The 26081-nt window shown below is 40.9% G+C and overlaps 1 protein-coding gene across 4 annotated transcripts in view; it reads left to right on the top strand.

Moving 5' to 3' along the window:
• Positions 1 to 7268: 7268 nt before the first annotated feature.
• Positions 7269 to 26081, top strand: part of TEK (TEK receptor tyrosine kinase) — a 99947-nt gene continuing 81134 nt past the window's right edge. For 2 of the 4 annotated variants that reach the window (XM_073228411.1, XM_073228412.1), the window contains exon 1: positions 7270 to 7855. In XM_073228411.1, the coding sequence (XP_073084512.1) occupies positions 7804 to 7855 (52 nt within the window). In that variant the 5' untranslated portion in view covers positions 7270 to 7803. Of the gene's footprint in view, positions 7856 to 26081 lie in introns of all 4 variants that reach the window. The other 2 variants (XM_073228413.1, XM_073228410.1) reach the window with 2 other exon arrangements.

Genomic DNA, 26081 nt, shown 5'->3' with positions numbered 1-26081 from the left:
ATTAAATTGGAAATGGTTAGGAGCATTCCAGCAGGAGCTTGAGGTGAAGACTGTATAGAGAAAAGGCACAACAAAGTGAGGAAATTTTTGATTGGCTCTAGCTTAAAGCCTAGTTGGGTGTTTGTGATTGGCTGTGCTTAGTGTTTTGACTTAGTAACCTTGAGGCATTCGCAGGCTTAGATTTTGGTTTGCTTACATAGGCCACCAAAAACATTAAAGGTACTTCAGTCAAATGTCCTCCTTATTTAATTACTTTAGTAATATCAACAGACTTGCACATTTCTGATCACTGTATTGAATTTCTGAGCCTGCCATATTTTAAGCGAGGCTAGCTTGCTAAAGGATGAGAGTTTTGTGGCTCCTTCAGCCCTGTTGCCGCGCACACAGTCAGCCCATCCCCAGAACTGAGCTAGATAATGATTTGATGTTTTACTGCAGATACATGAGGGAGGCCAGCTTCGATCAGAACTATCCAGGTGAGCCTGAACTGTTGACCCACAGAATCATGAGTTATGTACATGTTGTTTTAAGTCTCCAAGTTAAGGGATGGTTTATTAAGTGTAAATAGCTACCTGTTGGAAGAAGCTTTTCCACATCAAGTGACATTTGAGTTGTATTTTGAAGAATGAATAGGATTTTCTTTTTCTTTTTTATTATTTTATCTTTTTATGGGGTAGGGGTCATAGAAACACCCCCAGTCTATTCTGTCTGTGGTAAATTGGTCTCAGTGCAGTTATGGGGCATTCTAGTTACTCCTCCAAGCAATTGAGAGAATAACACAGCATTGTCTGAAATGAAGTAGAGAGCCCCTGCCCTAAGGGGTTTATAGACTATCTGGAAAAGTGCCACATGTGCCACACAAGTACCAGAAGGAAAAAAAGGCACGAGAATTGGTGCCTCGTGGGCTAAAGGATACTAAAGCAAAGACTAAAAATTTAACCACACAATGCCTGATTTTGTTATTTAATTTTTCCCATTTTGATGCATTGTTGTCATGCTGGGATTGTGTAATTGTTTGCCTCAAAAGCAGAAACCACACCTTCTATATCTGTGTCTTCCTACAGTGACTAGAACTGTGCTTGCCATTTAATGCTTAAAAAAAAAAGCTTTAGAGTAAACGGGGTTCATAGAGGGTCAGGTATTTTCCATAGCCATCAGCTCAGCTCCAGACCAGAATGGGTGTTGCCACTTTAACTGTGGTATCCTGGCTGAAGGCCAAGACTTAATTGTTGATGACCCTTCTTTTTCTGCTAGCCACTGTTCAGTATAGCAGAGTCACAAAAAAAGATCATGGAGGTCCTTAAGAAGCCAGCTGTGATGGCTCTGGAGTTTTCAACACCCACATGCCAGCAAAAGGGAGAATGGCAAGCCTGTGCTATGGGAGGTCGACATCCCAGTCTGCTCACCTCCTAGAGGTTGAGGGTCACTTAGATTATTTCTTCTTTGCCAATGGGTGTTTTAAGGTATATTCTACTGCCCCAGATCAACTGTCTCAAAGATTTCCTCCTATCTTCATTTTACATCTGTCACTGTTTTTTAAAATGTTGAAATTATCGAAAGTTATAAAGACCAAAATGATCGGTTTTCCAATAACCCAGAAATAATCACTTTTAACACTTTGGTGTATATTTGTTATATATATGGAGTGTGTATGTGTACATGTGTGATAAATGGAAGTTTTCACCCAGAATTTTCTGCCTGGCCTTAGTCCATTTACATGCCAATGGATGTTTACCACAGCAGAGCATGGAGGCAAGGGGTGGAGAGATAGCCATTCTTTCCTCCCCTCCGTTCCTGGTACCTAATAAGTCTGGCATTTGCCAGTCACCAAGGATCTGCCCATGGAGTTCCTCCGGGAAGGGGCAGAAGAGCAGAGCATGGGCCATGGGAGGAGGGGGTGCATGGTACAGGGCCTGGCTAGAGAACGTGAGAAATAAATTCCTTTAACCCGACCTGTCCTTGCCCTTGTCCTCCTTGAGTTTCATCAGATCCATGGTGAACTCGCCCCAGGCAGTCAACACCCTTCCCCACGGAGCTACAGTACATGTACAAATTTCATGCTGTTCCAACTGCTTTTTCAGATCAACATCATAGCATAAACATTTTTACATCTTTTATTGTCAGTTGCTTCCATCACATTTTCACATGGGCTAGTATTTCATTGTGTACCATGATCTATATAAATACAAATAATCTATTTTTGTTGGCTATTTAGAGTGTTTCCAGGGTTTGATCATTATCAACAGTGCTTCTACAATGCCTTTATACATACAATTGGGGCATATATTTTATTTTGGCTTGCGGTATATCATAAAAATGGGTTTTCTGGGCTAAAAGAGATGCATTTAAAACTTTTGCTACATATTTGTGATATTGACCTTTAGGCATGTGATGCCAGTTTATAGTAACATTGTATACACTATTTTCCACATCTCTTCACAAACATTTTCATTATCCATTCATGTTTTTGTTAATCTGTTCCAAAGACTTTTAATGTTTTCTATAGATGTTTTTGCATATATTAAGTGCGAAAAGCAGAGAAGAGAAAATGAAAAACTGGCCAAGTGCCTTGCTTGTTGCCTCATTTTCTTTGCCTGTTTATTGGTTTGGTTTTCCCTTTTGTTCTGCTGTAAGTGTTGGAAAAATCAAACTAAATAAGCTTGACCCATGAGGAAGCCTCCTTTCAGGTCCTTGGAGCAAGGCAGGAATGCTCACATATCCCAATATTAGTTATTACTATTTTGAAAGCACAATGAGAAGTGACTGCATTTCTCAGGATCTTCATATTTTTCCATTATCTTTTAAAGTTTCATTTTGAATATTTTCCTAATGTCTGGGTATACCCTATTGGTACTGTGATACCTCCTATATTTTTCTTTGTCTACTTTTCTGCACATGGTGGTCTATGAACTATGAAAAAAAGTCATATACTGAACTTGCAAAAATTCGAGGCCAAGATACCAGGATTCTAATAGTCCCTCTACTACCCACAGCTGAGCAAGTTACTTAGCCTGTGTGGGACCTCCTTTCTTCATTACAAATAGCTCTGTATAACAGTCCCGGATGGTGGTGATGGTTGTGGATGGAGAAGGAGCCCATAGAAATTTCATTGAATATGTATTATGCCATATACTGTGTATGTCTTATCCCACTAATTAGACACTCTTTTCTCCCATTTTAAAGATGTGGAATCAAGTTCAGATATGAATTGCCCAGGTTATACAGAGAGTAAATTACAGCTATAACATGTAATCTAGATTTGCTTGACTCTAAAACCTTTTCTAAATATGAGTGACAGTCAGAATATCTTCATTTATTATTAATTCATTAAGTATTTATTTAAGGCCTATGCATTAGACACTATGCTCAGGTCTGGGAATTCAGTAGTGAATTAGATATGGTCCTTGCCTCATGAAGATTGCAGTCAACTGGGAGGAAAGAAAGGTTGATAAGATAAAGACACAAATATATGATTACCATTTGTGATTAGTACCATGAAAAAAAAGGACATAGTGTTAGAGAAGAACAGGGGGAACCCTAACTTAGGTTTAATGGTGAGGAAAGACCTTTCTAAAACTGAGACTGAGAATATAAGTAGGGGTAGTCAGGCAAGGATGGGAAGATATTTCAACCTTTCCAGGTAGATGGAGCATAGAAAACAAATCCAGCTGATCCCCAACAAAGCTCTTCAGGGAATGCAAATGCCCTGATGATGGCTGTCTTGCCAATGGGTTTCAGCCCCGGGCAAGTTTGCTATGGATTCAATGTGACCAGATATTGACAGCAAAATGTTCTTGGGGTGAAAGAGTTATACCCAACTTTATTTCCAGGTGGCAGGTCAGTCACTAGAATCCCATTCACTCAGAATGAGTCTGCATGCAGCAAGCCGGTCTCTGCCTCTGGGCCCCTCTGTCCATACAGCCTGCCTCTGGGCCTCTCTGCAAAGTCGTCCCACACAGCCATCCTCTCGGCCTCTGTCCTCGGTGCTGCCACCACTCCAGCCTCTGCTCTGCTCTCTTGCAGCCCTGCCACCATATCATGCCCAGAGCACTGGGAGGAGTTCTTTATATAGAGTCAACAGCCATGTATTGCCCACAGGTGTGCAGTGAGCTAGTCAACTAGGGCCAAGTGAGAATCCTGGCCACAGGAACTCTCATTTTATCTGCAATAGCCATAGCCAGCTTTCTAGAGAAGGATTGTGGCATGTCCAAGTATGTGGTGTTTCCTTAATACATTATGTTCTGGGGAAAGTTCTATCCAGACATGGAAGTGGCCTCTCCCTTCCCTTGGAAATCTTGACATGCCATCCAGTTTTGCAACTTCCCAACCTGCTGCCAGTCATCTCTGCTGACCTATTGGCCCCACAGTGCTTGGTGAAGCTATTATTATTGTCCCTTGATTGGTTCTCCATGTTCTAAGATTCAAAGGACAGAAAACTGGAGCAAAGCATGTCTGGGCACTTTTGTCTACAAGTTATCTTCCCTTTATACCTGGAATTTACATGCTAAAGATTCAGACATCCCAGAGAAAAATTGTTCATCCCTTTGACTATCTATATAATCACAGGGTCAGGAAATCCAGCAGTATTAAATGGAGTCAATATTCCAAATAACAGTGGAAAGGGTTAAATGGAAGAGAAGATTAAACTATATAGCTTTTGGGTAATGGAGAAATAAATTGAGCAAAATTTCTGGAATACAGAGTGTGGATAAAATGAGAGTTTCTGTGGCCAGGATTCTCACCTGGCCCTAGTTGACTAGCTCACTGCACACCTGTGGGCAATACATGGCTGTTGACTTTATACAAAGAGCTCCGCCCAGTGCTTTGGGCGCGACACAGTGGCGTGGCTGCAAGGCTGCAGGAGAGCAGAGGCTGGAGTGGCAGCAGTACTGAGGACAGAGGCCCAGAGGATGGCTGTGCAGGCAGAGGGGCCCAGAAGTAGAAACCAGCTTGCCGTATGCAGACTGGCTCTGAGTGAATGGGATTCTAGTGACTGACCTGCCACCTGGAAATAAAGTTGGGTATAACCCTTTCACCCCAAAGAATGTTGTGCTGTCAATTTCTTTGGTCATACTGAATCCACAGCGAACTTGCCCGGGGCTGAAACCATTGGCAAGACACAGAGAGAAGAATGGAACTGAGTCACTCATTCTGAACAAGAGAGGGAGGAAGAAGTTGACTAGCAATTCTGGGTAAGGGTCCACCTTTCCAGATAATGGGAGAAGGATGAAACTGAGCTGTTTTCTGAATAACAAAGGGAGGCAGCCCAGAAAAGGAAGCAAGGTAGTAGCATCTTCAGCCCACAAAAACTAGACAACAGGAGGGAGTGTGAGCAATGATGATTTCATTGCGTGGTCATCAAACACAAACAGAGGAAGCTGCGCCTGAGGAGGCAGATGCCCTGGAGTTTCATTTCCGAGGCCTTCCACCGTTGCTTGGTGTGGCTGGGGCCAGTGGGCCTCACAAAGTCCCAGGCACCATGTTCTTAAAATAGAGTACAGCTGTGACCCTCCCAGGCTTTCACAGGGACAGAGATACAAAGCTAGCATCTTTGACCTGTCCAGATGAAAGGACCTAGGAATCAAGTTGGGGGTACTGAGAATAGGACAGTTTTAGGACACATTTAGACTTGTGATCTGTTACAGTCAGAGGGAAATTAGTCACATCCAGTCTAACTCCTTCATTTTACAGTTGAAGAAACTGAGGTCTAGGGATAGGAAATGACTTGTCCAAGGCCTCACAGGCAGATTGGCAGAGCTAGGCCTCCAGCCCAGACTCCCCAACTCCTGGACTGGTTCTTTACAAATAACAAACAGAAAGCCATCTCTTAGGATTAGAGAATGGCTTTCTGGAGGAACCTCTTGGGACCAAAATCAGAGACAGAGTGGAAAGACAAGGAAATGAATATTAACACTTAGCAAAAGCATTCTATGAATTAGGTACAGTGCCAGATATTTTTACATGTTTTTAAACCATTTAATCCTCTCAAAAATACCCATGATGGAAATATTGCCATTTTACAGCTGTTGAAACTGAAACTCAAATTGAGTAACTTGTCTCAGGCCACACATGTGACCCAGCCAGTGTATGATTCCAGGACTGCTTGAAAACAGAACCTGAGCTTCTCTACCTCAGCAGACTGGAAACATCAGTTGGTTCTCAAGGTCATCACTGATGCGATAAAACCTGGGACAGAAATTAGGCAAAACAAGCAGCATCTGCCTTTTCCTATGGTGAGTAGGGAAAGGAGCAGTTTTTCCTGTGGGTATAAAGGTGGGCTAATGAACAGAGTATCAATTCTCTGAAGTCATAATTCATGGGTGTTATGGAGAAATTATTGTCTGGACAAATTTAGGGTCTCTGCTCTCATGTCAGTTATTGTTACTCCAATGGCTATTTTCCTTTTGGCCTATATACCCTCTCTGCTTTTATGAATAATATTTTTATCCCAATCTAATCACTTATAGTTGTGTTTTTACACAGGTGTCTTGCCAACGGGTTTCAGCACTTTATAACCACAGTGGCAGGTCAGTCACTAAAATCCCATCCACTCAGAGTAAGTCTGCATGCAGCAAGCTGGTCTCAGCCTCTGTCCTCAGCGCTGTCAGTCACTAAAATCCCATCCACTCAGAGTAAGTCTGCATGCAGCAAGCTGGTCTCAGCCTCTGTCCTCAGCGCTGCCACCAGTACAGCCTCTGCTCTGCTTTCCTACAGCCTTGCAGCCGTGCCACCGTGTCTCCCAGAGCACTGGGCAGAGCTCTTTATATAGTCAATAGCGATGTATTGCCCACACCTGTGTAGGCAGCTAGCCAGCCAGGGCCAGGTGAGAATCCTGGCCACAGGAACTTTCATTTTATCCACAACAGGTTATTTAAAAATTTTTGGATGTAATTTTCTTCTGAAGCACCACTGGCCAATTACTATGAAATCCTTCTCATTACTAAAATCCTTCTGTGCCAAGTTCTCTTATGAAATTAAATACCTTCAGATGAATTGTTAATAAAAATCAAAGCTATAGCCAGTAGCATGGACATTTTTGGGCTCTTGGCCAATAAATAAACCATTTGTGTAAAAGAAAACAGGCTAACAGTTTTGGACTCTGGTCTCAGTGGCTACAGTGAGCACTGACCTCACCGGTAATTACCCAGATTAACTGCATTTTGGGTTGTGTTCCCTCATCACAGAAAACTTTTCCCAATTGAAATCATGTGGGTTAAAATAAGAGAACAAAAGCAAAAACCACTCCCTGCACCCAAAAGCCCCTTGTCTCAGGGATGCCAGGTGGACCACGGGAGCTGTTAGAAGGCTGAGAAGGGCCTGTCATCGCATACCATACATAGGCGGAGGGCTTGTTATTCTCTGTTTCCCGCCTGTGAGAGGATACCTCTATTGTTTCTGAAAATGCTGACCAGGACCCACACTTGCAATGAGAATTCCTCTACCTCGGCACCAGCCGCAAAAACAGAGGCAAAAGTAACAGCCATAGGTAAGTGTTTTTGATGAACTGCAAGACGGGTAGGGCTTGCCGTGGCCCCAGCCCTGCTGATACCAAATGCCTTTAAGATACGGCCTTTCCCATCCTAATCTACAAAGGAAACAGGAAAAAGGAACTTAAAACTCCCTGTGCTCAGACAGAAATGAGACTGTTACAGCGTGCTTCTGTGCTGTTCCTTCTTGCCTCTGACTGGTAAACAAGACCGAGTAGAACATGCCAGTGGAAAGTCACAAAGCTCTGCATGTCTGAAAGGATCCTTGGGGCCTCATGCACAGCTGCGCAAACTGGATGGAGAGATCTGGGGAAGCATGGACTCTTTAGCCGGCTTAGTTCTCTGTGGCGTCAGCTTGCTCCTTTCTGGTAAGGTTTGGCTTTACTATCTTTTTTTTAGTAGTTTTGTTTTAAACAGTGATTCTGGGCTTTCTCACCAGCTCTTCGTGCTGGTTAACAAGGGGCAGCTGTGGCAGAGGCACAGTTTCTCCATGACTCTCCATTTAATAGATGCAGTGATTTAAATGCAAAGTTCTTTTGGAATGAACCGATTTTTCTAGAGCTTCTCTTCTGCATAATTGTCCCGTGCAGACATGGACACTATGAGGACTGATTAGGTCACTTTATTTGAAGAGATGCACTTACTATGGTACATTATTTTACTGTTCCTAATTTGGAACTCTTTTTTGATTAAAAAAAAACAAAAAAAGAAATGTGGGTTTATCTGCTTTAAATAAAACAGTAATTTTTAAAAAAATGTAAGTCATGCTGAAAATTAAGGGACCCACTTAAGGCAATGTTCATATTGTCATTGTTAAATGCAAACAAAAATGTTTTTCTTTAAAGATTTCATATCTATAACCTATTTTAATAAAAGCAGTCAAATGCTAGGCTTTTGGTTTTCTGTCATAGTTGGGGTCAGGGAAATGAGGGCTATATAATGTTTGCTTTATTTTAAAACTATTTGGTATATAGTAACTCCTGACATCTTTATTGGCCCAATGAAATGAAAGTTTAGGCAGTTATTCAGATCATGGGCACAGGAGATTATCAAAACCTGTTGTGGAGTTTAGGAATGGTTGACTTGAATGTTTATATTTAATGTGTCTGTTGCTCAGATTCTCTGATTAGGGCATGCCTCTAGTTCATTCAGTCTATGGTACACTGGCTGAAAGTGGTATCAGAAATTTAAGTGCAAGTCACAACTGTTAATTGTCTATCATTATAACTGCCATCAATCTCTGCCCTTCAATTTGAAAGCATTCTAATTATTGTAATAAAAATAGAATGGGTAATGGAAATGAAACTAAGAAAATTCACTGAACTTAATGGTGTAGTCTATATTAATAGAATTTGATCCATATATACATAAATATCCACTATATTATTTTTATTCTATATTTGAAATACTAAGTATTCAAAAATAATCCAGTAAGATAACAGAATTGTAGGTAACTTGTTTATAGCTCTTCAGTTTGCTTTCAACATCAGTTATATTGAAGACTTAATAGTATTTTGACTAAGAATGTGTAATACAAATTGAAAATAAATTATTCAAAATGGTTTCAATATTTCTATAGATACTTATATTAGTGTAGAAATAGTGATTTCTCTAATATGCACTTTGAAACCAAATAATTATCTCACTTTTGATTTTTTTTTTCTGTGCAACATTTATCAGTGACATGAAATCTGCAACTGATTCAACACTAGGGATTATAGTAATGCAAACCCCAGGGGTCTACTGAAGCCTGAGATGCTTGGTTAAATAATGCACACATACATACACACAACTGTTTTAGTTCACTTTTTTTCCTCCAAGAGATTATATTATGGCACTTTGCAAAACAGGCTTAGAAGAACTGTCATAAAATCAGACAAGAAAGTTATGTAGCCAAAATAGTTGGCCTGTGCACAGATCTTAGTTCCCTAGAAACACACCACTGGCTTCAGCAGAGAGAGGCCCAAGAAGAGGGGTCTCATGCTTCTGTTGAAAGAAGGGGTAAAACTGGCAAGATTGATTTCTAGGGTAGTTCCATTGTATTGAATCTTAATTTACATTCCTGTCCTAAGCCTTCATGTACACAAATACGGAATACCAAAGGCTTAGAAATTGCAACAAGAATCCAGCATGATCATGTCTACAAGCACAGGAGCCCATTCTTCAAACCAAACTCCACTAGTAGGCTACAGTAATGGAGCAAGGGACCTATGGCATATGGATTTATTTCTCTAGCTCAGTAACTTCTCATTACTTTTTTCTGAACAAAGAGAAGTGAAAAAATATGTTACATTTGCCTCTATGAAGGTGGCTTTGGGTCACAGATACTGACCCATGAGAAGGTTGGAGAAGGTATGTAATTTTCAGAAGCCTCCCCACAAACCTATCTAGATTCTGGTCCCTTCCCTTCCCAATTGGAAATCATGGCCAATTTCAGCTTAGAAACAGGTCTGATAACTAGCTTCTCCCTGATCCCCCATTCTTACCAAACTAGGCTGTTCTCTCTCTCAAGAGTTATAAAGAAAAATAAAACACTCTGCTTCATAATAGTATATCTTATGTAATCAACTGATCCAATGGGAAGTCTCTAGTAGCTGCCTTCCTATCTCATTTGACATTTTTAATAACAACCTAGATTCAGAGATAGTAGATGTCTTGTGTGGATTGGCAGAGGAAATTTGGTTATACGGTCAGGGAAATGGTCTCAGGTGGAACCTCCTCCTTAGGGCTCTTGGAGGGCTATTTTCAGTTCTGAGTAATCAGGGTGGAGGTCTGGTAGCTGGGATCAGAGTCAACACATGAGAATCATTCTCAGAAGAGGAGTTTTTCTTCTTCACAGATGCACCCTCCTAAGCATTGTCTGTGTTGGGAGGTCTCAGCATTTCCCTTTCAGCCCTATCCTGGAAGAGCCTCTTCTTCCTGCAAGAGTCTAGTTTTTCCAAGATATCCCTTCAGGAGAGAAGGACACTTCCAAGTCCATCTTAGAAGACTATGCTATGTCCTTTGGAGGATTCAGATGGATGGGCTCTGAATTTTTCTGAAAATTCATTTCCTGGGGCTCTACCCCTAAAAAGATATGTTTGTGATTATGCCACCTATTTATTTCCTGTAGATGGCTTGTTGGTTAGCGCATAGAATCAGAATTCAAAATAGATTCCTCCAGGTTGCAAGGATAGACCAAACGACAAATATACCATTTCAAAGGAGATAAGCATCAACTTATGCATTTGGAGTCAATAAATAAATGATGTATATTCAACGTGAGAGAGACCTGGTTCATTGAAAGTTCTAGTGAATGCATCCAAGTCTTGGTGAAATTCACAGAAGCCAACGTATGCTCTGCTTTCTCAAAAGGTAAAAGATAAATGGTAATGGTTTGTATTAGTAGAAATGTAAGGTCCAAATTAGAAATGGTAATTACTTCACTCTACTGCTTAAAGCCTATCCATTAAACACTGAAGACATTAAGAAATTTGAAAGCAAACATAGTAGGCAAACAGTAAGTGCTTTAGGAACATGTCATATGAGAATATGTAGCCAGGAGAAAAGAGCAGAGCACTGTTGTTAGGGGTTTCCATATAGAAGACAACATAGATTGATATTGTATTTTTTCAAGTTCTAAGATCCAGGGATAGGAAGAGTTGCACAAAAGACAGAGTTTACTGTTAGAAACTTACAAAAAATTGGATCACCATCTCCACAAGGAGTGAGCTCCATACTAGGGAGTGTTCAGGCATAGATTGGTTGATGGTCTATTAGGAAAGTAAAAAGGGGAGGTGGGGTGTGATGGCTACTACACTCCCTCTCACATCCTTTACATTTCACTGTCTGGCTGCTCACTGATAACTTAGCAGGTGGATAATGGTCAGGAAAACCACCAAGATCTTTGTCTAATGAAACCAAACTGAGTATGTGTGTGTTTCCTGAATATGGACCCAAATATCATCACTTTATACTGAATTTTAACTCAACATGCTTTTCAAGGGGAAAAAAAAGCACACGTGTTCTAATGACTCTCTTTTGAAGCCACTCTCTATAGGAATGAGGTGGAACTAATTAAGAATGCACAAGAAGGAGTTAAGAATATGGATTTTGAAGTCACAAACATGGCATTAAGATCATATTGGATGACCATGGGCAAGTTTTTTGAGTTCTCTAAGCCACAGTTTTCTCAGCTTTTATGGAGTTATTATAAGCATCAAGTGTGGTACTGCATGTAAAGTGCTTAGCTAGCAAGCACTCTCTTAATAAATGAAGCTAGTGTAATCGAAAGAGAAACATTGCCATGAGGACCACTGTGATAGTTCAAGATTGGTCTAATCTTTTCCAGGATGTAGAGGAGTCACTTGCCACTCAGAGAATCAGTTTCCTTTTAATAGACCTCAACATAATCCCATTTCTCCAGTTTGTGCCAGTCACTCCCCCACAGGCCAGAGCACAGGCCTACTACCCAGGGCTTCCCGTCACCTGCCTTTTGGTCCCTGCTCGTCGCCCCGCTGCTTCAGCTGAACCCATCTCCACAATCTATACATTTTTTCCTTTTGGCTCCTGTTCATGCCATTCCATCCATTTGGAAATGACATTCTTGTGTCTATTCTGCAAACCAATTAAACTGAACTCACCTAGGCAGCTCTTCCTTATGATGTTCTGCCCCTGATTCTGAGTCCTCTTAACACACAGGCTGTATCTTTGCCCTTTGGGCACATAAACTTGGCCCGATTAACCATGAACGCCTTTGACAATAGATATCATTCCTTTTTTATTCTCCATAATGCAGATATTTAAAGTTCAGTAATCTTTACTGGATGGAGTTTAATATGCTACAGTCAGAAACCATTGCTGCACTACAGGAGACCTGGAAGGATTATAAGAATGTTGTAGAAAGGGTTTTAGCTACATTGAAGTAAATCATAATAATGAACCACAACAACTGATCTCATATACATAGCAAGTAGTAATTCACTCATATCTTAATAGTTGGGTTATGTTAAATGTTTGATCTAAATAAGGTCAAAGGAAAATCTTTTTCTTTCCTTAGGTGTGAAGCATGAAAGAAACTCTCATGAAAATGAGTTTAACCAGGTCTTTACTGAATATTAGATATTGTATTATGAATATCATTTAAAAGATATGCATACTTTCATTCATTAGACATTAATTGAATTATTGCCTGCCTGTCATTCATTCATTTATTCAAAAATCATTTTGGTCAATGAAGACATGCTCAGGACTTAATTTGTGGCAAATGTTGTACTGGATACCAGGAATGCAAAAAAAGAATGAGTTATTTTTTCCCCTTGCTAAACTCACATTGTAGTAGGAAAGATGAATCGAGGCAGATGAATTATATGACATTATGATAAATGATATAACAGGGGTATATATAAAAGCTGGCTTTTCAAGGGCTACAAAAATTTTTAGTGGTTCCAATAATAAAAAATGAAACTTTAAATTTAAAGTTAATTGAATGTCTACAAACATGTTAACTTCAATAATTGCTAAATTTAGTATGAATAAAATTAACACTATTTGAAAAGAATGTGTAGGTTAAAATTTCCTTACTTAGCAAGAACTCCTAGTCATAAATACTGCCAAAAACTATGGCCAACTGTAATTGACTTACTCATCGCCATGGGATTTGAAAACTAAGAAGATTTCCCTTGCCATTAAAGGGAGCAGGGAAATAGCAGGGAAAGCTTGAGAAAGTTGAGTAAGGCTGGAACATAGGGTGGACATGTAGAATTAAGGTTGAGGTCAGATGGGGAAGGGTCTGATAGGCCATTTTAAGTAGCTTGTACTTTATTTTATACATGTTGAAATTTGGTGTGATGTTTGTTCTATCATATCAGATTATGTCTTGGAAAATTCACTCTGATAATAGTGTGGTGAATGGATTGACATGGCAGATACATTAGGTCTGGATCAATTTGGCCTACCAACCTGCCAGGCAGGATGACCTAGATGAAGAGCATTATTGAGATGTTTAGGAGGGAAACTGTAGGGCTTGTGATTGGCTGCACATGGGAGGTTGAGAGAAAGGGGGAAGAACGAGCATTACTCTCAGGTTCTGGTTTGGGTAATTGTGGTGCCATTCAGTATACTGGGAAACATGGCAGAAGGAGCTGGGCTGAGATGGAGCAAATAATTATTTTGTACGTTAAGTTTTGAGGTTTCATATAAAGGGGAAATTTTCACTCTCTGGGTCTGAAGCTCAGAGGAAGACTGGGCAAGGGAGTGAAACAGAGAAATCTTTGGCGTATGGTTAGTGAAGCCATAGCATAAATGAATATTAAGGCTTAAGTGAAGGGAGGAGAAAGAGGAAGAAGCCAAGGATTTTCTGAAGAAGCAGTCAGGGAATTGGTAGGAGAAGCAAATCCAATCATATTCCTTTCCTAGGGTTTTAGAGAAGTGGTGTTATGGTAGCTAAAGGAAGAGAGAGTTTTAAGGGGACAGTTATGGGGGCAGCAGAGTGACAGTCTCTGGGTCTGGCATGGGGGCCACAGACTGTAAGTGTGTTCTACAGAGTCAGCCGCACTGATAGCAGTTGCAAAACCAGAACTGGAAGGGTTGTCAGAAGATCAGTTGGCATCACTCCCAGCCTTCAGGAAAGGGAATGTCTAAAGTTGCCTCCCTTATTTCTGGAATTTTAAACTGATAACCCAATTCCCACCAGTCTGGCCAGACTGTTCTTTAACTCACATCACACATGCAGAATGTATTTTAGATGAAGCCATGCCTGCTTTTGTCTACACCCCACCCCCACTGCCTCCTTTTGTCCCTTCAGTAATGGGACCATCCTTCTTCCCATGTTCCTTCCCAAAGGCTCTGGGGGCAGGTGTGGGGACATGGGTCTGCCAGATGGGCACTGTCCTGGCTCTTCTCAACACATCTGCTGATTAGAAGGAGTGCATTCTCACTGCCTGGTGTTTCCATGTCTGACACGATATGGGTGTAAGAAAGAGAGGGAGAAATTGAAACATGAGCCAAAGGGGGCCCATCAGGCAGTCAGGTGAGGGGCAGTGTGGGCAGCTGCTGTTTGCTCTCTGCTTGTCAGAGCCCCTTGCCCAGAGCTTGACCAGGGAGGTGTGTGTGGTGGTCACACCCATCTCAGCAGATCGTCAGCTTTCCCGCTTTTGTTAGAGGGTGATATCATGCTTCCTGGGGGGTGCACTGGAAGACAATGCTCAGCCACTTTCCTCCAGATACAATAGGCGGAGTCAGGAAGGCAGTATTGACATTGCTGGGGCCAGGGAGGCCCTCACCACTTTGTGGCCGTCAGATGGTGAACCAGCTTAACCTTGGCACACAGGGCCTGGGTTGTGCAAGGCGTCTGGCTGCAGAGACAAAGCAGACTCCACCCTGGGGACAGGAGTGCTTTAGACATCTGGGAATCTGGGATGGGCTTCAAATTCCGATCCCTGTGTCCAAAACAACCACAAAACAATAATAGTACCAGTAATAGCAAAAATGACCACTATAGGTTGAATTCCTCTATTGCCAAGGGTTTAATATGAATTTTAATATCTCACAACAACCTTGCACAATAGGTATTACTAGTTTTTTAAAATAGATGGTGAAACTGAGGCTCACAAAGATTATGTGACTTGCCCAAGGTTAAGATGTAGTAGACATCCATATTTTGGACTGCTCAACATCCCTAGTTTTCAAGCACTGCCATGGTTTCTATGTGATTCTGAGGGAAGTGCCAATCACTTAACACAGTGTGTGCCGTCCATCTGACAGCAGCAGTTGGTTCAGATGGAGGATGCTTGACCCAACAGGGCCAGCTAGACCATTTCTCTCAGAATTTATTAGCAAGATGTTCTCTTTTTTCAGTAAGGACACTGGATACTTGGAGCTACGAGCTTCCCTGGGCACTTGCAGGTAGCTGGTCTTTGCCAGGAAAGAGGACAATGACACGGAGAGAACAGGGCCAAGACAGACACTCATATTACTTGAGTGCTGGGTCCAGTGGTTTTAGATCAGATTACTATCCCTGTACCTTCCAGTTATGGGAGCCAGTTATCTTTATTTGCTTGCACTATTTTGAGATGGTTTCAGTCTCTTGAATGCAAATAGTCCTGAGTGACACCATGATCTCAGTAGGAAATGATAGAGACAAGAGTTATACTGAGAATGGCCTGTACCCAAATTCTGAGCTCTTTCAAACACATCCTATTAGTTGTCCTACTAGTTTTCATGGTCACCTCAGGCTAGTTCTTGGAAAATGAGTCTGATAGCAGTCCTTATTCATGTGGTTTAGGAAAAGGTTTTAAGAGCTACTACTTAAAAGTACTTGGTGTACAATAAATACTCAGAATCAGACACTCTTGTTTGCTTATCAACAAAGCTGGGCCCTCTTATGTTGCTTTATGCCAGACCTTTCAAAGCATAACTCCATCCATGAGGGCAGACAACTAATATTCCATGCCAGGTAGAGTGCCTCAGCTTACCTTGGTGACACTCAGCATTGGTACACTAAGCTTGGCCTTACCTCGGGAGCAAGGAGAGAAAAGCGGGGTTTTGCTAAATATCTGGAGTGTTAAGTAGGAGGAATTAATTGCTGTGGCTCTACCAAATGGCAAGATGGTACCCCCTAATTTTCTCCTGCCAACCTCCAATTTCCTCTTTTCTCTGGTCTTTACTGAACAGATCGTTTGTCATCTGTAGATGCCCACTTCATTTATCCCAAACTTATTCCTAGTTCTTAACAATTTACTATGGCACTGTCTGTCCCAAGTAGAATGTGCCTCACTTCTGCTCATTGTTAGTCTTTTGGACCCATCCTGGAGTGTGCATGAAGAGCTCTGCCCCCATTTCATCATCATCTTTAATTCTTCTGCCTGTTACTTCCAGCTCCTCTTTGTGCCCAGCACAGTACCTCATGGATCGGGAAAGCACTTTATAATCTTCTGGGGTTGATTTAATCATTGCTACCACTTTAGAATCAGAGAGTAGGTGGTGGCAGCAGTTGGTTGTGGTCTTTGCCTGCCTTCACCGGGCTCTAGTGATTCTCAATCCCTTGTGCTATGTTGGAGGTGTATTTCAGTCAAACCAGCTCCTGTGGTTTCCAAACATACCCTTTAAACCCCTATGCCTTTGTGTGTGCTGTTGTTTCTGCCCAGAATGCCCTCTTCACATTCTCTTCTTCACCTGCCTGACTTATTCTTTCTTTGAGGTTTATCACAGGTGTCATTTCTTTCAAGAAGTCTGCTTAACCTCCTTGCGTGGATTAGGGCCCTGCCTTAGCCTGGGTTCCACCAAAAATGTGTCTTGAGGCAAAGGCATATGTACAGTTAGGTTGTTTAGGAAGTGATCCCAGGGAGGACAAGTGAGCGACTAGGGGAATGGAACTGTACGAGGATGTGGTATCATGTTGGCCACTGCCACAGATGCCTGATGCTCCTGACCTTCTGAGGAGCCTTATGAAATGAGACTTAGAACTGTTTACCTGTGAAGGAAAAGGAGAAGCATTCATCCATTGCTCTCCTTGGCCTTTGTTCAGGGGTTATATAGATGTACGGAGATAATGAGTTACTGTTGGTGTCTTGTGCTGTTGTGCCAGAGAAAGTCCCAGGAAGAAGTGAGATATGCTTGCATGGGCTCTGGATGAGCTGCTTTGAGACTGCACCTGCTCAAGTGGAGGCCTGCGCAGAAGCGGTCCCTGCAAAAGCAGCTGGAGCAAGAGCTGGGATGGGGAGGATTTGCTTTTGGATACAGTCACCTTTGTGTTTGCCCGCTTGCTCAGAACATTAAATTACTATTTACAGTTTACTTGCTGGTTTTTCCCACTAGGCTATGAGCTGTATTTGGCATTCCAGTATTCTCAGCACCAGCCAACATACTGGCTGGCAAAGGAAATCTTTAATAAATGGTTTTGCATTGGATTAAATGTTCTGACATAGTGCTTCCCCAAGTGTGCTAAATATATTACTGATGGCCCAAAAGATGATTTTATGTGGTGCTTGGAAGAATATTTTTAATTATGTTATTTATTTGTATTATAGAGATAGATATATGTGTGTATAAATGTCATCAGTTATGTAATTTCATGAATATTCCTAAATGAGGTGAAAAAGAAAAGATGAATTAATATTGAGAGAATGGTTAATAGAATAAGTGTATAGATAGCATGTAGACACAGCAAGAATCATAAATGTGATACATGAATTAATGCAGTTTGGGAGACAATACCATAACTGACTGCATTAACCAGTCATTTTTAGAACTCTGTGTGTGTGTGTGTCCAAATAGAAAAGATAAGAATAATGGGCATGCAATTAATACTGTCCTAGTGACATGAACAAAGTGAGAGTCTCATCGTGATCAGCCTGTCTCAAAGGACTGTCTTGGACTCTAATCTTGCCTCTCCCAGGGAACATGGACATGTGTTAATAAATTCAGACAAGACCTAGTTTACCCCTTGGACATACTGAGTATCCTTCAAAAATGGCCCAGCAATCAGCCAGCAAACCACTGGGCAAAACCTATCAGTGGAGGAATGGGTGGGTCAGTTATATTCACATTCAAGCTAACATTTACTGAGCCCACTGTCTGTGCTGGGAATCTACATTGAAGTTACAAAGATGTTTAAGAGAGCGATCTGACCTCAAGTGGCTTGTAGTGTGGTTGGTGAGGAGCTCTGCTTGGTTAGATACAGACAACATACATTGCGAGCACAGAAGCTGGAGGGAGTAATCCTGGAAGAGAATAGGGGCCTCACCAACATTTGAGAAGGATGAGTAGCATTATACTTTGTGGAAAATCATGAGTAGAAGTGAACAATAGAGACATTCTAGGCAGGGGGAAAAGCATGAGACATGAGGAATAGAAAGTTTAAGAAACATTTGTGCAGTGGCTTTATGTGGCTATACTATAGGGTACATTGAAGTAGGTGGCAGGGGATAAAGCTGGGAAGGTGGGCTGGAGAGAAGTAATTTGGTTTGAGACTGGCTGAGTGGGCAGTGATAGAGACCCTCTGGGAGCTGTTAGGATATAAGATGAAGTTGTGTGAGGGAATGAGATTGCCCAAGAAGAGGATAGGGGGGTAGTCCTGGGGACTCTTATATCAAGGGCTGATATAGGTAAAGGAAAAGGAAACTGAAGGCACTCAATAAGACAAGCCAAGTTAGGAGGGAGTTTTAACCACATCAGAAATTGCAGAGTAAGGAAAGGGACTGGGAATTTGCTGACTAGGTGCTGTTGCATTTTTAGTGGAAGCTGCAGGTCTGGGTTGAGGGAGGTGAGGGTGTAGAGTAGGTAAGTGTAGATGCCTTTCTGAGAGGTCCCATGTCCTGGCAGGTTCCTGTTTCCATGTGCTTTTCTGTAAGCTTGATTCTAGGGTGTCTGGTAGAAGGGGTGAGGCCCTCTCTGTCATCATGTCTCAAGGTGCTAGGAGGATATGCAGAGGTCTGAAGGACATAGGGAAAGACCTCTTCCATCATAGACACCCTCCCCTTCCCGTGGATGTGGTCCCCAAGTTACCTGAATCAGGGAATTATTTTAGTTTTACAAATACATGGTAATGGAGGTAGGTATTTCTGTGGAGGGGCTATACATTGTAACCTAGAATAATAGAATATTAGAACTGTCAAAGGCTTAAAAGATGATTTAGTCTAATGCTTCTGAAGTGTGTTCACAAAATACTAATTCCAAGAGAATAATAGAATACCCCCCTTTTTTTAGTGTTATGAGGAGCTAATGTTCAGTACCTTAAAAAATGTTGATTTGATTCAACCTGCCCATTTTACAGATGCTGACACTGAGACCCAGAGAGTTCAGCACTTTACTCAAGCTTGTTCAACTCTTTAGAGGCTAAGTTTCTTCAATTTAATAGAAAGTGTGGAAGACAATATAAATTAGAGCTTAATGTGGAGTCAGATTGCCTGAGGCTGTATTTCAGCTTTATCATTTTGTCAGTTAGCTATTGCTGTGTAACTAATCTCAAATTTCAGTGACTAAACCAGCATTTATTGCTCATGTCTTGGGGTCATTCAAGGATCAGCTGATTCATGCTAAGCACAGCAAGGTGGTTGTGTTTCAGTTTGCAGCAGCTGGGACAGCTCTGCTGCTTGCTGCAGGTATGTGGGCTTTCTGGTGACTGCTTGCAGGTAACTCATCCTTCTTGCGTCAGCAGTTTACCCAGGTGTTTTGTTCTCAGGGTGATGTTAGAAATATAAGAGGGCTATGTAGAAACAAAAAAACAAGTGAGGCTTCCGAAGTCCTAGGCTCAGAACTAGTGCACTGTCACTCCCAAAGCCACTTGCTGTGCCCCAAGTCAAGGGCTGGGAAGTACACTCTGTCCATGATGAGGCCAAAGAAGTACATGGATGCAAGGAAGGTTCAAGAGTTGGGACCAACTATTGGGTCTACTACCACCACTCCTGGCTTTGTGCTGTGGTGCAGATCACTTGGCTCCATCTGTAAAATAAGCATTATAATAGCACCTACCTCTTGGGGTTTTTTTTGGAAGATTAAATGAGTTAATTCATGTAAACCCTTTAGAACAAAGCTTAAATGTAGAAAATGATGGATAGATATTAATATTGTTACTCATTTTATCTACCCACCCATCACCATCCATGCCAGTTGGAGGATATTGGGGTCCTTGCCACTGGAGTAGCTATAGGAGGGTTAAGTCCACTTCACAAACTGGCCCAGCATCAGCCACTCTCCACTAGCAGAAGGGCTCAAAGGAGTGACCTGAAAAAAACCCAGATCACTCATTTATAAATTCTGCTCTTCCTCTTTTAAGTGCTTGATGTCCACAAACATAAGTCCTCTGGCAACGTAGGCTCGCTTTGTGCTACCTGGCCCTGCAGCCCTCTTCCCTCTGTATATCTCGCATGCAGTCAGCAGTGCTTTTCACACAAACTCTGCCAAGAGGTGTGGAACTGGAGCCAGAAACATAGAACAGCTGCAGAAGCTCAGCCGCATCCAGAGGCCTATAGTAATCTCCTGCAGGCCTGGATACAGCCGTGACCACTGGGTGACTCTAAAGTACATAAGCCATCAGCAAAGTGTGATTCCAACATGAGTAATAGTGAGTTCTGCCAGCTGCTTCTGGAATCAAACAAAAAACAGTGTTGTTGCCAGCCAGGGGGGGGGAAAAATCACCATTAATTGCATCACTATCTTCCCATGAAGGCTGGGGAGAACCAGTTTCCCAGGCTAACTTCTGTTAGAAGCCCTATTTCCCTCTCCTAGGATCGTTTTCTGATGGATCTCACAGTTTATAATCCCTATCAAAGCTACTTTTTCACCTTAACCAGGTGGTTATGAACACACACTCTGGGGGCTGATGAATTGGGCTGGAGCCTCATTCAACGATGTGATAGCTGTGTGACCTTCAACAAGTTACTTCACCTTCCTATAGAATGGGGATAATAATGTTACCTGCTAAAGAGTTGTAAGGATTACATGACATAAGCAGATCAAATGCTTAGCAAAGTGAAGTTCATAAAAATGCTTGATAAATATTAGTTCTCATGTAATTTCTTATGGCACCCTATGCCACTAGAGTAATTGCTCCTAACAGCACCCTGTCTCCAAGAATCTATATAAACACTATTCTATTCCATCCCACTTCAACATATCACTATTCTATAAGTAATTTGGAACTCCTACTCTGTGCCTAGCACTATGTCAGGAAATATAAAGATGACTAAAATCCTTGCTGCTAAGGAGGTTGGTTTTGGGGTGTCAGTTGCAGATAGACATACAGTAAATTCTCATTATTCTAAGTAGTATGGTCTATAAACCATAGAGGGTTAGATTCCTGCAAGATGGAACATTTTTGTTAACCAATAAATACATAACCCAGTTTTTTATGGGTTTCTGATTAAAGACAAATCATTTAATATATATGGTTGATTCATTAACATGGAACTCACAGCCAAAAGCCCTGTAACTCCTACCTGAAGAAATCACTAACACATCTATTTTCTCCACAAGGCACATTAAGCCTTCTTGTGCTTAGGAATACTAGCCATCACTTCAACATCATGCATGGTGGCCATTGGAAATGGTGAGATTGCTACAAAAAAAAACACACACAAAAATGAGAATATGTGACACTAAATATACTGCAAAGAGGAGACTGGTTTCCAGTATGAAAGCAATGCCTTGTTTCACCTCATTTGGGAACTTGTGTATCTAAGGACTCAGGATTTTCCCTTCCCTGCATTTCAAATGACAAGTAAGCCACCCTCAAAAGTACCCATTTTGAGATTATACATAAATTGTAGGTAAATTCACAGATATGGGATCCACAGATAATGATAGACTGTTTATACAAATGACTAAACAACTCAGACTACAGTTAAGTTTCCACAGAAGCACAGGGCAAGCACAGGAGAAAGAAATGGATTCATTCTGGGGCAGTTAGGCTCCACTGACTGACATCAGACTTTCAAATGCAGGACATTTCTGACACTAGGCAGTAGAGATGGAAGCATGGGAGGATGAAAGTATGTGGTTCGGTGCAGCCAAATGAACCAGGTTAGGGCACATGGGCTGAGTGCCCAGCCTTGTACTGTGAGCCCAGATTTGACAGGATGCCTTTAAGCAGGTTTCTTAGCCACATGCATTTAGAAGGGAGACCCAGCTCTCTGAGACACCAAACATGTAAAACAGTCCAGCTCCATAGTGATAATGGGTCAAAAGAGATGATGATTTATGTTGTATAGTGTGCAAAACTTAATGAATTCAGAGTTAACATCTCTCTGTGCCTCTGGCTAAGTTCCTCTCCAGCTCCCAACCTCCTCCTTTCTCCTCCTCTCCTTTCCCCACCTCTACTATTCCAGGCCAGTCACCAGCACTTGCATACACCACTCTGTAGAATAAAAGCCATTAGTTATCCAGCCTTCTCTCTTCTGGACTCTTAACAGGAGCCTGTATGGTTACTCAGGCTGGGCTTTGGAATTTTACTCTGGCTTCCGTTCCCTGCTCCAAGGGGCTTACACAAATATTCACCCAGTAAAATATTTGCTCCATATTTTGGCATGAGCAATAAAGAAGTGAAGGGTTCCAGATGAGTTACACTCCCTAGCACTGCCTCTGCCAGTTATTCCTGACAGAGTGTTTTCTCATCTTGGATGCATGCTCTGCAGTTTCTGCAGTTTTTAAAAAAGCCTTGTTCAGGCCCTAGCTGTACTCGATGTTCAATAAATAATCAGATTTCTTCTAAACTGATAATTTTGGGAAAAGATACATCTTGGTAATGTTTTACTCCACAAAACTGATATGCAAATTTAATCATTTTAATTTTCTTAGAAATTTCATAGCAAGGTTTTATAATTTCCATCACATTAAGCTCTTTAGAATGTTTCTTCCTAATCTCATCAAAATCCTATAAGATACTGTTTTAAAAGCTTAACAAAATAATTATGAATTTTATCTTGAATAAGCAGGAGGACTAGCTGAGGAAATTCTGGAAAAATAAAGGAGTAATATCTTGGGAATAGCTCTACCAGATCCTAAGGCAGAGTTTGATACTGGAGTAATAGTGGGGTCCAGGCCGAGAGTGTGGACACACAGATCAGCAGACTAGAAAGGCCAGAACCAGGCCTGAGTTTATATAAAATTTGAATATCCTATAAAGGATACACTTCAGTCAGGAAAGGAATAATAGCTCTGGGAAGAGTAGTTTCTGTTTGAAAAAAAGAATTATTTAAAAAATCCATCTGTTACCACACACCGAAATAAATTTCAAATGAATTAAAGAGTAAATGTAAAAAAAGCCATCAAAAAGAGATGGAAGTGAATATTTATTGGAGGATTTTTAAAGTTTAAAAGCAGTAGAAGAAACCACAAAACAAAAATCAATACAAAATAAAGATCAATACACTTAGCTTGTAAATATTTAAACTATTAATCCAACAATAAGCACAATTAAAAGGCACTGAATAAAATGAGAAAAAGACAACAAATACGGCACAAAAGAGATTAAATTTTTTGGAAAAAATTCAAACATTAAAAGAGAATTCACAAAAGGAGGAAATACAAGTGGCCAATATGTATGTGAAAAAGTTCACACCTCCCAATTAAAATCAAAATAAGATAGAACTTTTCTTATATCAACCTAGCAAGTATTAAAAAACAAGTGAAAATACTCTAATACATGGCTGAGGTTGGTGAAATGTTGCCTCACATACACTGTAGCTTTTTAGATAGAAATTTGGCAATGTAAAGCAAAATGTTCTAAGATTTAAAATGTTCTCACAAGATTAAAATAGAAATTTAGGATATAAAATTGAATTTTGTTTAACTTAAAGATGATATATGTTGATTTCTGCAGTTTCTATGTATTAAGGGGAAAAAATAAAAGATATACATCAAAATGTTAACAGAAGTAAAATGGTTCCTTTCTATACATTTCTCACTTCTCACTGTGTTTGCATAGGCCTCATCTAGTGTTTTAAGAAGGAATTCATAATGATACATTTTTAAAGAATTCATATTCTGAATGTTCTAAAAAAGACCATTAAATATATTATTTCTGTGGTTTTATCACCTAACAGAAAAAAATAAATATAAAAGGACCCACATTTTTCAGAACTGTCTATTTTGAGTGCATAAAGTGTTGATGATTGTCAAGATACCGATTAATGCAGTGCTATTAAAGAAAAAAAGATTTCAGAGACTATCTTTTCATCGGACATTTTTATTGGGACATTGAGATGGCCTGTTGACATAAGACTAGGAGAGACAGTGAGAAATGTTACCTTCACAGTAGCTAGTTGATTTTTGAAGTTTGGGAATAAAGACTACTGTACAAATGAAAACTCTGGGTAATTACTTCAAATTGTGGCATTTGTGTGCTTTCAATTCCTTAACATGTATATGTTTTTCATTACAAAAAAATTCATGTTCATGTAGAAAAATATGGGTACACAGAAAACATTTTAAAAAATCCACCAGAGTTAACTAGACATGCTTCTTAATGATATAAGATAGCATATATATATATTCATGTGTGTATATGTGTATACATATATAGAGAGAGAGAGACAGACAGACATAGAGCCAGGGAAACAAGTTTGGTTGTTTGGGTTAAACATCTGTTAATAATTGTCTTTAAACATAAACTCAGTCGTGCAAGCTCCCTTTTATGACAGGAACTAAAAAAGAAAAGGTCTCAAGCACAGGCTCATTGACCATGAACTAGAAGGAACCCCGTGGAGAGTGAAGTCACAGAGCTAATGCAGGTCTTCTGATCCAGTAATGCCTGAAACAAATGCTTTCCTCTTATCCCTGTACCTCCTCTCATCTCGTGGACTTAACCCTGCAGGATTCAGGGAAGTGTGAGGGATGAGGGCAAATATCAGACATGGGGTTAGGATGTCATATACGCATTATTTGGTAATGAGAGAGAGAAAGCTGTTATTATTAGTAAAGAAGAGAGTCATAACTTGTTTTTAGGGTCATGAAATAGTTGAGAATGTCCAAGAATGCCTGGTGTCAAAAGGCATCTTTTGGAAAGGTCGTGTGCTTCTGGCTCTGGGTCTTCTGCTTGTCACTTCACCAACTTCCTTAGAAGCCTCAGGGGCCACAGTCAGCTGAATTTAGAAGGTGAGCACTGCGGCCCCCACCACTGCCCTCTGCCATCTTCCATCATGGCCTCCTTGCTTAGACAGTGGCCACGGGACATATCCAAACCCGAAAGCCAGTGTCCTCAGCTTACAGTTGCCCTTTAGTATTTGTTTCCAAATTAAATATCACAGCATGTCTGATCTTTCTACAGATCTCCCATTAGACTGTAGGTCACTGACTTTCATATTTGCCTTATATAGCTCTATAGGGGTTCCAAGGAGGTACCTGTGCAGCTGCCACCACTGGTAAAAATGAGGTCTAAGCCTGCTGATCTCTGGGTCCTGCACCCTTACTTCACCCCAGCTTCAATCAGAGTAAATATGCATATTGAATTTTCCGTATTATTTTTCATTTGGTAAAAGGATGCCTTGGCTTAAACAAGAGCACATTGGGGAACCACTGCCTTGAGTGGTAGTATTTGCTCTGGCAAGGACAGCTCAGAGTGAGAGATGGGTAGCCTGTATGAAGAACTGTTGGCTAAAAATACTGGTTAGAAGTACAAGTTTTGAAATGGAAGCAGGAGGCATGGAAAGCTGATTGGTTTCTCCCATTTGCTGTGGACTAGAAATGAGGCAATCACACCTGTGTCAGGGTAAAGGCTAGTAAGGTGTTGACTGAAGGTTTGAGAGTTTTCTAGGAATAGGGGGGATGCATTTTGAGTCATGGAATTTATAACATTGATTTTGTCAGTGTTATAGGGAGGCTTGTTTGCTAGAAAGCAAAGTTTTGGGTAGATAAATTATTACTGTCTTTATATTAATATTTTGTATACTTAAATTACAGAGTTAACATGGTCTCATTTGCCCCGGGAGATTTATTGCCAACAAACCTGAAGTTCCATAGGTGCTCAGAGAATCTATTAAATGTGTATGGTTATTCCCCTCTAAATTGACATTTGAGTGTTGCTCCCATTCAAACATTAACATTTTAAAATGACCCACATGACCTCAGCCACATGAAGTTTTAATTTCAAGCACACACAATAGTGCAAAACTGTTGACT

Source organism: Manis javanica, chromosome 2 (genome assembly GCF_040802235.1).
Source record: "Manis javanica isolate MJ-LG chromosome 2, MJ_LKY, whole genome shotgun sequence".
Classification (NCBI taxonomy): domain Eukaryota; kingdom Metazoa; phylum Chordata; class Mammalia; order Pholidota; family Manidae; genus Manis; species Manis javanica.
Note: the sequence above shows the minus strand (reverse complement) of the source record. Positions and strands in the feature narration are given on the sequence as shown.